Raw genomic sequence first — 12523 nt, forward strand, 5'->3', positions numbered from 1 at the left:
CAATATTTTCACGCACATGAAAATTATTTTAATTTTCCATAACAATTTCTTCATCATATACATACATCACATTTTTTTATACAAGGGAAAATGGATAGTCATTGGCACCACCCAATTATTGGCCCTCCTGCTTACTAATAAGAATGTTATTTCATATCACATATGTAACTCAAAACATGTTGTAATTTTAAAAAATTCCTTTTTTATTGAAAAAAACACTTTTCAGCAATATTTTTTTAATAAATATTTTTGCTTATCAAATAACCACATTAATTATGTTTTTAAAATGTGGTTTTTATTGGATGTGTAACATATTTTTGAATGAAATTTTAAGTTAGAAGAAGATATTAGTAAGATAAATTTATGTTGTGGGGTTAGTGATATATCCTCGGAATTCTCCGACAAACATTTCAATCGTTAAATTCAGCAAACATTTTTAATAAAACAAATATGTCCGTGAAATCCACCAACATTTTGATTGCGACAATATTTTCGTCAATCTACTAGAACTGACAAATTTCCTAGGTACGAGTATGTATAACAATTCGCGATGGTTTATTATAAAAGGCATATTTCTTAACATACGTAGACTATGTTTGTCTGCCTTTCATCAGACACATCGCCAGAAGATATATATACATATAATGAAATGTATCTAAATGATTTTGTACTTTTAACGCCGTTGAATACCATTTGTTTGTAGAATATTAATTGCCAATATTTATCAAACTGAAGGTGCCAATAACTTTACTTTTTACCCTATATTTATATCAATATAATACATAAATAATCTACATATACCTATTTTGCACCTGACATGTCTATATCGGTGTACTCTGTAGGTCGGTTTTTTCCAATTATTCGGGAAATCGATGTGTCCGAACGAATAATTATGTTATTACCAACACTATAATTACTAACGTTGAAATTATTCCTGTTGATGTCTTGTACCGTTGTGAACATCCACTTTTTACTGTAAAAAAGAAATAAGTTAAATGTTAACTGGGAATTTATTTTCTTGAGATAATACAGGTCATCAAAAAAGAATGCCAACATTTAAAATAACAGTTATTAAAAAAAAATATTCTTCTTCGTTTAGTATGTTCATAACATACTACGCATTTTTCTATACATTTTAAGATCAAAAACCATTGAATTACTCCTAGCATTTTTTTGAGTAACAGTTTTTTTTAAATTTTGCATTATTTTTCAATGACCCGGTAGTTGACAGTACACGTGTGCGCTTTACCTCGTGAGAGTTGTGTATTAACGGGCGAAAAGCGCTTGGCGACATGCTGGGAAAGACGTGGAATCTGTGACTCAGCTGGCAGCGAGTTACAAGCTGCGTACTACGATATCCATACAAACATGAACTAGGGTCTTTCAGTATCCCCATCAGATCACGTGTAATTTTTGGATGATCACTAAGAGAAAGGTTATACGAGTGGTACAAACCTAAGATGAGGGCTTCTCTATTGTCCAGCAGCGGCGCCGCTCTTTCAAGAACTGACTCCTGCTTGGCGGACCACAGCATGGGAGAAATGTGCGCCGTGCATCGTGCGCGAAGGGGCCCACCGCTGAAGTGCTTCGGCCGCAGCTGCACGCTTAGCCCCAGCATGGACGTCAGCAGCCCGTACTGATGGACCAGTGGCCTGTATTCCACCAGGTCATCTGGATTTATGATCTAAAAAACATAGACGGCCAAAAGTATAAGCAAATCCAAGCCAATCATCGTTTTATCACGCTAACTGAAGTACCAGACGGTAATATTCCGTTTCATATCAAATTGAGACACTTAAGACACACAAACAAAAGTGCAGTGTTTGTACCTTTTCATCGTTTAGAAACCACTGTAAAATGGCTGCAGGATGAGATCGTCCTGAGGTGCAGTTTAGAAGTAGCATGTCCCCAGTTTGATATAAATCTTCTTGACCAGAGATGTGTGGTCCTTCCTTTGGTAGATCTAAATATGAACACAAAAGTATTAAGCAATATTGTAGTAAGAGAGGTACAGTTGTCAGTCTTTAAAGTTTGTATTTTTTTTTCATAAATTGATTTAGCAATCACTTTTTGGTAAAATCTATCCATTTTTAATTTAAGTTTTACTTAAAAAATACCACTCTTTCTCAAAATCTATTGTGATACGCGTTTTGATGCATTCCGCATCATTTTCTAACACCGTACGGTGCTTGAATTTATCTGTAGAGATATTCCCATTAACAGGTGAAAATACAGTTGGAATTTTTATCTGTTCATGAGAATATCTTATTAATCTCAATCAAACCCAGACAACTATATTCTTCTTCATCTGTGTTGAGATGTCAATATAAATAACTCCTAAATGAACTCACCCAGATTTGTGAACAATGATTTTGACACACTCAAAATATTTAAGTTGATATAAATATATATACTAGTATGGCGGTGTATTGAAAATTCTGTGACTTTTAATCCTAGTGCTACTATTGAGTGATTCTTAATAACAGCATAATTATAATAATTTTGGATAGTTTATATGGCGCCATTTTCATAAAAAAAACTACCTCAAGCACAGGCCACAAGGCAAACACAAACAGGCCACAAGGCTTGCAACAAGATGAAGAAGAAGAAGAAGAAGAAGACTACCTCAAGGGTGCGTCACTGTGATTGAATTGGCGGAAAAGAGATCGTGGAAATGATTTAGCAAACACATGCGTTTTTTTTTCTTTTTTCTAAGGATAATTTTATTCTCACACTAACCACTGGTAGAAGAGCATTCCGCGCCATCAGATCCGCAACAGCAAAAGCACATATTGTTAGCGTAAAAACAACTTTGACTTACATACAACTTCCAGTCTTCCTTCTTTCTGAGCTGATGCAAAACTTGGGGCTTCCGCGGATACTTCACATCGATATACTCCAGAAGACCGCAACGTCAGTCCTTTTAATGTCACCTTTTGGTCATCTGAATTATGATGCTGGAATAAAAAAAATAAATAAATAACTTAAAAAGTTCACTGGCTCTTTGTATGTGGAGACATGAAATAAAGACGGTCACGAAAAATAACTCCCACAAGTTGGACAGACAAAATAAGATCAACGAATCATTGATTCCGAAAGCACTCTAGATTGAAAGCTCTGTAAAGATAAAGAAAAATATTTATATATTTTAAAGCAGTATTTAAATATTATAGGTTTTAATTTTTCTACTGATGTTCCTTGTTACGAATTGCATATATTTAAAAGGGTCTATGATCAATAAAACTAACTTGAATCAACCATAAATACTGCCACGAACTTGTACACGTAGCGACGTATGAATCATGAGTTCCAAAAAATTTAGTAGTGTGATTGTCAATCGTGGGTAGAATGGTGAATTTACACTTGTTTAAAGTGATAACTTAACCAGCCCATGAAAGGTCATAAGCATTGTATGTACCCAGACTTCTATCTTCTTCTTCATCTTTGTTAAGATGTCGAAATGTAACTTAAGAAGATTTTCGATTTTGGACTATGAACACTAGTATTTTTATTTGTATTGGTAAGATGTGAGTTACTAAGGAGAGATAATTGATAATTTCTCAGAATTAATAATTCCTTCTTACTACATCAGGAATAAAACCAGTTTGCCAGTTGCTACCCTTAATTAATGAGTTGACAGAGTGGTCCTTTGTATTTGAAGCCACAGGGGATGTTTTGTAGGTACATTTACACAGGAGTGCAATTAAAATTTGAATCAAAGATGAGGAATGGAAAAAAACCTTTGACAGAACCACTCATAATTTGAAATGAATCAGTAAATACACATAACTAACTAACTAACTAACCAATCATCATACTGCTTCCCGAAGGGGTAGGCAGAGAGAATAGGACGCCATACCAATCTGTCTTTGAAAACTTTCGCAAAATCTCTTTCACTTTCATGCATTTTCTGATACATATCCGTCAATTATTCCGACTCCTCACCTATCATTCTCATATACATATATTTAAAATATTTGCTTTTAATTAATTTTTCACTTTGTAAATACCACTAGTGGTATTAACTAAGTGAAACATTAATTAAAAATGGATAGATTTTACCACAAAGTGACTGCCGAATCAATCAATGAAATTAAAATATTTGATTAGGGCAAGTTTTCATCGGTCTTTTTCTTTTGTTTTTAATATCATTTATGTAAAAAATATGTATTTACGAATACACAAAAAAAAAATAAAATTAAAAAACACAATTTACATACTATTTTTTTGGAGAGACCCACCAAACCACCTTATGTGTCATGTCTGTGGAGTTCATTTTACATACATTTTGTTTGTTATTATTATTTTTATCTATTTTGAAATAATACATAAATTCTGATTCTATTACTAACAACATTATTCTGAGAAACTGATTAACTTTTCCTTTTCAACTCATTTGATTCACGTGTCCAAAGTATATCAACACACCTTTCTTAATTTTATCGATAATGCTTATCTCAGCTTCCTTAAGCTCCAATATTCTTCCCTTATATCAACATTCAGCAGTGTTATATTCATTAAACGAGTGTTTCCTTGCTTACTTTTATAGATACAAACGAAATTGGAATGACTTGAGATTAAATATGTATTTTTATCGAATCTAGAAGCTTTTAGGTAATTAGAACTGGATAAGAAATCATCGTATTAAAAATAAAGGACTCTGCCAGGAACATTTTTGCATTTAATCACTCACATCCTTGCAATGATATATAATAATTAATTAGAGCAGTGTTTCTCAAAATTTTTCGGTATGGAACCATTTTAAAACACTGAATATTTTACGAAATAATTCATTTCTGGTTTGTAGTAATTATTATTATGTATGCCAAATACTTGAAAGTGGTCAGGTTAGGAGTCGTAACCATCGGCGGGTATGTATGAGGAGATGCATGAACGTGGAAGAGGCGAATAATGTTTGCAAGGACAGAGTGGTGTGGTGCTCTATTCTCTCTGCCTACCCCTGCGGGGAAGCGGTGTGATGGTTAGTTAGTTTTTTTTAGTAATTATTTAATTATAATCATTTGTTGAAAAACATTAAAAATATGCAAACTTTAAACAGTGTACAAAAAAACACGTAATAACACAATACTCAAAATAATCTGTATTACATACATCCGAATTAAAGGGTCTCTGCTTAATAAAAGCTTTCTCAGTTCAACCATAGATGACTGTTGTGAACTAAATGATAAAGCGTCATGAGATTGATGATATATATACATATGTATTCCAAAAAGTGATGTGGTTGTCAGTCATGAGCAGAATGGTGAATATTATACGTCTGTAAAGTGATCACTTAACCAACCTGACAGATTAAAATCCCTGTAAATCTCCAGACATTCGTATTCTCCTTTATCTATATTAAGATGTCAAAATGTAAAAATAACTCCTACATAAGTGGAGAAACCCAGATTTGTGAACAATTATTTGAACATACTAAAAATGTTGTAAATAAAACTGGATTGTTTCTTGAATGTTTTCGCAGATATTTTGTGGTACATTTTATAAAATTTATAAAATAAAACTACTTTGTTTTAAACCACTTTTTATTGGTACACTTTGTCCAACCGGTTTCGACAAGAAACTTGTCACCATCAGGGTTTTTGTAATTATTCTTAAACATTGAAATACTCAGAGTAAGGTTATAGTTAATAACATTTCCCTTACGATGCCAAAAACTTCCACGCACTCCGTACACCATATTATAAAACTGTATTGATTCCACTTTAAATTTATAATGCTGTTTGCATTTAATGAGAGGTATGTATGGTATACATTTTATTTATTTTTAATTTTTTATCATGGGTAGAATTGGGAATATTGCACGTGTGTGAAGTGATCACGTTACCAGCATATGAGAGGATATGTAGAATACCTGTAAATACACACACTTCCCTATTTGTATTAATCTATATTGATATGTCAAAAATGAAATTAAAGTCTATTGCGTACCTACGTATGTTAAAAAATATCATGCTTTGGAAACGATGAAACCTCTATTTTTATTTATGTAATAAATCTACTTCTAAGGGATGGAAGAATGTTGAATTCGTTAGAAATTTCATAAATATTTTCACCAAGAATTTCACCGAAATTGGAATTACATCTTACGTTATATTAAATGCTCTATCATTTCGACAAATAAGCGCGCTTTTTGAAGAAACCACATTTCAACCAAGTTTTTTTTTATTGATAACTAAACATAGACGAAGAAATCTATCGAGGTATGATATGATATGACATTAAAATTCTGCAATATTATCAATTATCTCTCCTTTGAAACGGACAAATTATCTGTACAAATAAAAACGCTTATATTCGTAATTAATACCCCGAAATCTTAAATTGCCTAATTTACATTTTGAAATATCAATTTGGATGAGGAAGAATAAAGAAATCTGAACATTTAAAGAGCTAACGACCTGACATAGGCTGGTTCAGTGATGCTACCCATGACTGACACTTTTACATTTTTTAATTAAATATCGGAAATATCATGACGCTTACGTGTGAGTTCGCTGGAGCCACCTATGGCTGGTTTGAAAAATGTTTTTTTTAGTAGAATTGCTTTTTATTTCACGAAACTATTGTCAAGAAATTTCAAGGTAGATTTTTTTTGTTTGTAAATATAAATAATATGTGGGGACTCTGGAACTGTTATTATGATCTATTTATTAAAATTAAATTTAATAAATGAAATTAAACGTAAACTCAATAAAACTTTTCCATAAATTAAATGTATTTATAATTATAATATACCTATTGTTAAAAACACAACAAGGCAGGGGTTGAAAACCATGATTTTAAATAATTTGTGCATATTGTGTATATAAATATTGTAGCATCGAGTATCGTCTAGCTTACCACCAGTATGATAATGTCAGCAATAGCAAAACCTGATCACTGGTCAAACAAAATACAAGTGAAAAAAATAAATACCGATATTTTATTTTATAAACTACAGTTCCATCAAAAAATGTTAGGAAAAAACTTAAATCTAATTAAAAGGTTGATATATTTTTTAATGGTGTTTCTTAAAACATTGATGGTAACTAACCAATAGTAATTTTCATGGATTGAAATTTCAGGATGTGTAGCATCCTTTATCTAACTAGAAAATCCTTTTTCGAGAATCTATGGGGTTATAAAGCGAAAAGGTTGAAGGAATTATTTTGGGAAAGAGAGTTCGTTCAACACCATAAACCATGGGGTAAGTCCAATTCTGGTGATCGATGTATTAGATGTCCCATTCCAATGATTCACTAAGACCCCATTGATCAAGAACTTGTCCAAGGTTTTATATTTTCCACTTTTAGAATACACCTTTGAAAGTAGTGAGAGATTTCATAATTTATAAAACTGTGTTTTTCTTAAAAGCGCTTTATTTTAAAATACGCAATTTACTGTCTTCGCAGACTATATATCACAGTCGGTTTTCTTCCTTTTGCCGGTAGTGATCTCTTCCTTTCACAAAGTTTTTCTGCAGAATTCTCATCACCAAAAGATAATTAATTTAAGTGTTCATAAAACGCAATTAATTTATCACAACGAAAGCAAAAAAAAAACAAACTAACAAGCTTTTTTATTTATTATTTTAATTTTTATAATTAAATTTCATTTTCTGAACATTTCTACGTACAATCTTAAATATTAAATACTCAGTTCTCTCCAATAAAAGGACTGAGTTCTTGTGTTTGGAGAAGGACTTATACTTTTAAGTTATGTTTGTTGGTAATAAAATTTTATTTTATTGAAATTATTATATTTTTTTCGTGTTTTTTTCTATCTTAGATTGACATATCGCTCACTCCTTTCAACAACGTCATAATTTAAAATAACTTGATTTTTCAGGAGATCTTTTTAAACCTTTAAAAATATTTAGAATGTTTTAAAAAAATAATTAAAAAATAAATTTTCTTCAAAATGAAAAACAACACTTTCTGCCCTGTAAAGGGTAAATATTTAGTTGAAAATATGCCGCTTTTGCTAGGATATAGTATATTATCTGGACATTCCGAAAGCATGCACAACTAAAAATTGATGATTTTTGATATATGACGTTGTTAAAAGGAGTGAGCTAAATATAAAATTCATTTAATTTCTTTTTTAGCATTTTAAAGTCATCAATTTTTTTTTATGTCTGTATAAGGTTATGTAAATACTTAGTTCCTAAACATTTAAAGTTCTGTTGGAATTGTTTGGTTTTGCATTTTGGTATTGTAAAAATAATGTTTTCATCTCAAAGATGAATTTTTATTTACATAGATTTAAGTAATCTTCACCCTTAAATAGTTCGAGAATAGCAATTTTTAAAAATTGTTTCTACTTTTGGGACTTTGAATATTGAAAACAATAATTCTGTTGGATTAGTTTATTTTCTTTTTAAAATTACTTTAATTATTGTTCTCTGAACTGTTTCAATAGGGTTCAAGGCGTTGTTGTAAGGTCCTTCCCATCCAATAATGCCATACTGTAGTAACGAGCGAACAATTGCATACCTACCATCTACCTAAGCTAACCTACCAACTCACCGCTTCCATGCAGGGGTAGGCAGAGAGAATAGAACGTAACAACAATCTGATCAAATCTTTGCAAACAATCTTCTTTTCTCTTACATTCATGCATCTCCTCATACATAACCGCCGATTATTCCTACTCCTGATCTGACCAAGTATTTTAAAATACTTAATCATTCCAAGCTTTCCTCGGCCTTCTTCTGATTCTATTACTAGCCATATTTGTCTGAAAATATTGTTTTTTTTAAATTCACTCAGTTTTATTCACATGGCCAAACCATCAAAATACTACTTTCTTAATTTTATCGATAAAGCTTGTCTCAGCTTTGTATTATTTCCCTAAATCACCATTCTGACACCTATCATACATCGTTTTGCCTTATATCTTCACACATTTCAGCAACAGCGAAATTGGCATTGCACAATGGAGTCCTGATTCCAACCCTTATATATGAAAGCATAGAATTAGCAAAAGAAGGATGAAAGTAACTTATAAATAAATATTCTCAGTGCATCTAGGTTGGTCTATATTTCATTATGTAATAATTAAAATTAATGAACTGTCTCTAAGGGAAATAATTAAAATTAGACTCATTTAAATATAGCCATCAATAAGGATTACAGGATAAGCGCTTTATTCTTAGCAACTTATTGAATTTAAACAGTTAACTTAATTCCTTCACATAACTCCATTTTAAGGCGTATTCGTTCTTACCATGCCTCTCTCAAGTTTCGTGGTAAATTAAATTATAAATTTCAAATGAATGAATCACTCCTTAAAGTTCAGCATGAAATGGTGCTTCAGGTACTGCGTGTTTGTAAAATATGGCCAAAATCGACTTAAAATATAGAATAAAACATAAAAAAAAACCCTGTTAATATCAAAACTTTTCCTCATATTTGTTGAGATGTCAAATAAAAAATCATTTTGTCATAAGTAAATGTTTTGGTTTCATTTAGTTTAATTGATATGCGTTATATTTTTGACATCTTAAGATCAAGAAGAATCTGAAAGTCTGGGTATTTACGAGTCTTTCGACCCGTCATAGGCTGGTTTAATTGATAACTTTATACACGCTTAATATTCACCATTCTACACATGATTGACAACCACACAATTTAAATTTTTGGAACCAATATCGAATTTACGAGATTGAACTTACACCGGCTTTGTAATATCATCATAATATTGAACTTGCAACTTCATTGAAAGATCTTTAGAAGACAACTTATATCGATTTGTAAGATCCTTTTCAAATTAAACTTACATCAACTTTATAAGATTGAACTCACATCGACTTTGTTAGCTATTTATCAGATTAAACTTACATCAAATTTGTGAGATTTATATGAGATTGAACTTACATCTACCGTAGAACGGGGCTACTTGAACTTTTATGTGTTACTTGAGCCCAGTACAAAAAAAAATGTATTTGGTTTACAATAACGTATCAACATGATTCATTATTTCCCTGACAGGTGACACTTATACGTTCATTATTGTAGACCAAATAAAGTTTTATTTTTTTTTGTACTGGGCTCAAGTAACACATCAATGTTCAAGTAGCCCCGTTTTACGGTATTTTGTTAGATGCTTGATATTTATAAGATTAAATTTACATGCAATTTGTGAGATTGAACTTATATCGACTTTATAGGATTGTACTTACATCGACTTAAAAATATTGAGCTTACATAGACTTTATAATATTAAACTTACATCGACTTTATAAGATTGTACTTACATCGACTTTATTAGATTGAACTTACATACATCGACTTTATAAGATCGAACTTACATCGACTTTGACTCCGTCCACCTTGTAGCTATGATGCGCCGGATTCAGCTTCGGTATGAACCGGTAGAACTCCACATTGTCCTTGTACCACTTGACAGAATAAAGGAAGTCCCTTTCCAGGTCGAAGCGACACGTGAGCACGGCAGACTCACCGCGCATCCTGTATCCAGGGATAGTCAGGTTTACCGCTCGCAAGCTTATGGACTCTGGAACAAGGAATATTACTTAGGTACAAATGCAGACATAGGGAATATGAGTCTACATCACTCTGCTTTGCAAACAATCTTCGCCTGTTCCACATTTATGCATCTCCTCATATATTCCTGTCGATCCTTCCGACTCCTGACCTGACCACTTATAAGTAATCATTAAACATTGTTAAATTAAACATTATTATTATTTTTAATTTTTTTTTTTTAATTTAATTAATTTTTTTTTATCTATTCGGGAATTGTACAGCTTACATGTTTAAAAAATGATATAAAACAATAGTTACATTAAAAATAATAAACATTACATTACATTAACAAAAAATAGTTACGAAAAAAAGCCAATTAAACAATTCCACATTTATGTTATAAAACTATTAAAAACATTCAGAGATTAAACAAAAAAAGGGTATTATATAAAATAATAGATTAAGCAGGAAGGAAATTAAATATTAAATATTATACTACATCTAACATTACATTAAACATTAAACATTACAAGTAAACAAGTAAACATTGGTAAACAACAAACAAATAATTATTTCAAACATTTGATCATCCCAAATCATACTCGGTTTTCCTCTTTTTTATTTCATTAATTTTATATGTACATATACACAAATTCAAACACATAATTTACACACTTGATGTAAAATTAATAAATAAATAAGTATACATATGATGATAAACCATGTGCGTCGTTTAAATTCATATAATAATGCAATGTAATATTTTATTAGTCATAAAAAATTAATAACCAAATTATTTCTTACATGGAAAAGGTGTTTTTGTTAATTAGGTCGACTGTATCGTTTTATCTATCCATTTTGACATCTTAACAAAGATGAAGAAGTATATGGAAATATAAGTATTTACATGGCTTTTGACCTGTTAACTCAGTGAGGGCTGTTGTAAATTGTTATTTATATTTATCATAATATTTTTAGGTGTGTCCAAATCCTTGTTAGCATCTTGCGTACATCTCTAAATCTAGGATATCTGCTAAATGAAGCATTCACAAACCAGCCGTAGATGGTTTCAGTGAACTCAGGCATAAGGCGTCATGAGATTTATAATACATTTTGGAGTTCCGAAAATTCAAGTAGTGTAGTTGTCAATCATGGGTAGAATGGTGAATGTTACACGTGTGTAAAATGTGTGTATGTAAAGTCAGTGTATGTGTAGGTATCACTTAACCAGCCTATGACGTTCGTAAGCCCTGTAAATGCTTAGACTTCCATTTTTTTATTATTTTTTAAAATTTTTATTTGGGTTAACAACAGCAACATATGTAAAACAAAACAATTAAATGATATTCATCAAACAAGCCGATTGTATTTTATTTATTGTTTCGGCATTAACTTTGTGGTAAGACATGTTACAATGATTAAAGAAAACACTTGTTTTTTACCACTTGAGTTTTACTATAGACTACATGTTTCAGAAGTTAAACTTCCATCATTCAGGTCTGTATAATAACATGTTATTATACAGACCTGAATGATGGAAGATATACTTCTGAAACATGTAGTCTATAATAAAACTCAAGTGGTAAAAAACAAGTGTTTTCTTTAATCATTCAAGCCAATTATAGTGGACCACAGAAACATAAAGATAAGTACAAAATATTTAGTGTAGTTCTAGCAAATGAATGAATGTGTGTGTATGTATGTGTGTGTGTGTGTGTGTGTGTGTGTGTGTGATGTTGATTCTAGTAAGGACATACGTACAATGCAGAGAAGTATAGTTTTTATTTATTTATTATAGGGATGTCAAAATGTATAAATAGCTACTAAGAGGAGAAAGCCCAGATTTGTAAACACGTATTTGGACCCACTCACAATCTGTAAATAGATGTTCGTTATAAGATCACAACATTTTTGAGGGTGTTCAAATACTTGTTTACAACTCCATGTTATCTACTTGGTAGTCAATTTTACATTTTGACATATTTTTATTTATTTATTGAAAACCTTAATAATATTTCACAAAAATAACATTA

At 31.1% G+C, this 12523-nt stretch overlaps 1 protein-coding gene across 1 annotated transcript in view; it reads right to left on the reverse strand.

The window, feature by feature from the left end:
• Positions 1-685: 685 nt before the first annotated feature.
• Positions 686-12523, reverse strand: part of LOC148299612 (uncharacterized) — a 47258-nt gene continuing 35420 nt past the window's right edge. The window contains exons 2-6 of the mRNA XM_088275886.1: positions 10313-10518; positions 2822-2957; positions 1830-1963; positions 1456-1684; positions 686-973 (exon numbers count right to left, since the gene is read on the reverse strand). Of these exons, the coding sequence (XP_088132012.1) occupies positions 891-973; positions 1456-1684; positions 1830-1963; positions 2822-2957; positions 10313-10518 (788 nt within the window). The 3' untranslated portion in view covers positions 686-890. The remainder of the gene's footprint in view (positions 974-1455; positions 1685-1829; positions 1964-2821; positions 2958-10312; positions 10519-12523) is intronic.

This window comes from Brachycentrus maculatus, unplaced genomic scaffold, assembly GCF_059751285.1.
Source record: "Brachycentrus maculatus isolate JH-2025_06_01 unplaced genomic scaffold, ASM5975128v1 h1tg001052l, whole genome shotgun sequence".
Taxonomy (NCBI): Eukaryota; Metazoa; Arthropoda; class Insecta; order Trichoptera; family Brachycentridae; genus Brachycentrus; species Brachycentrus maculatus.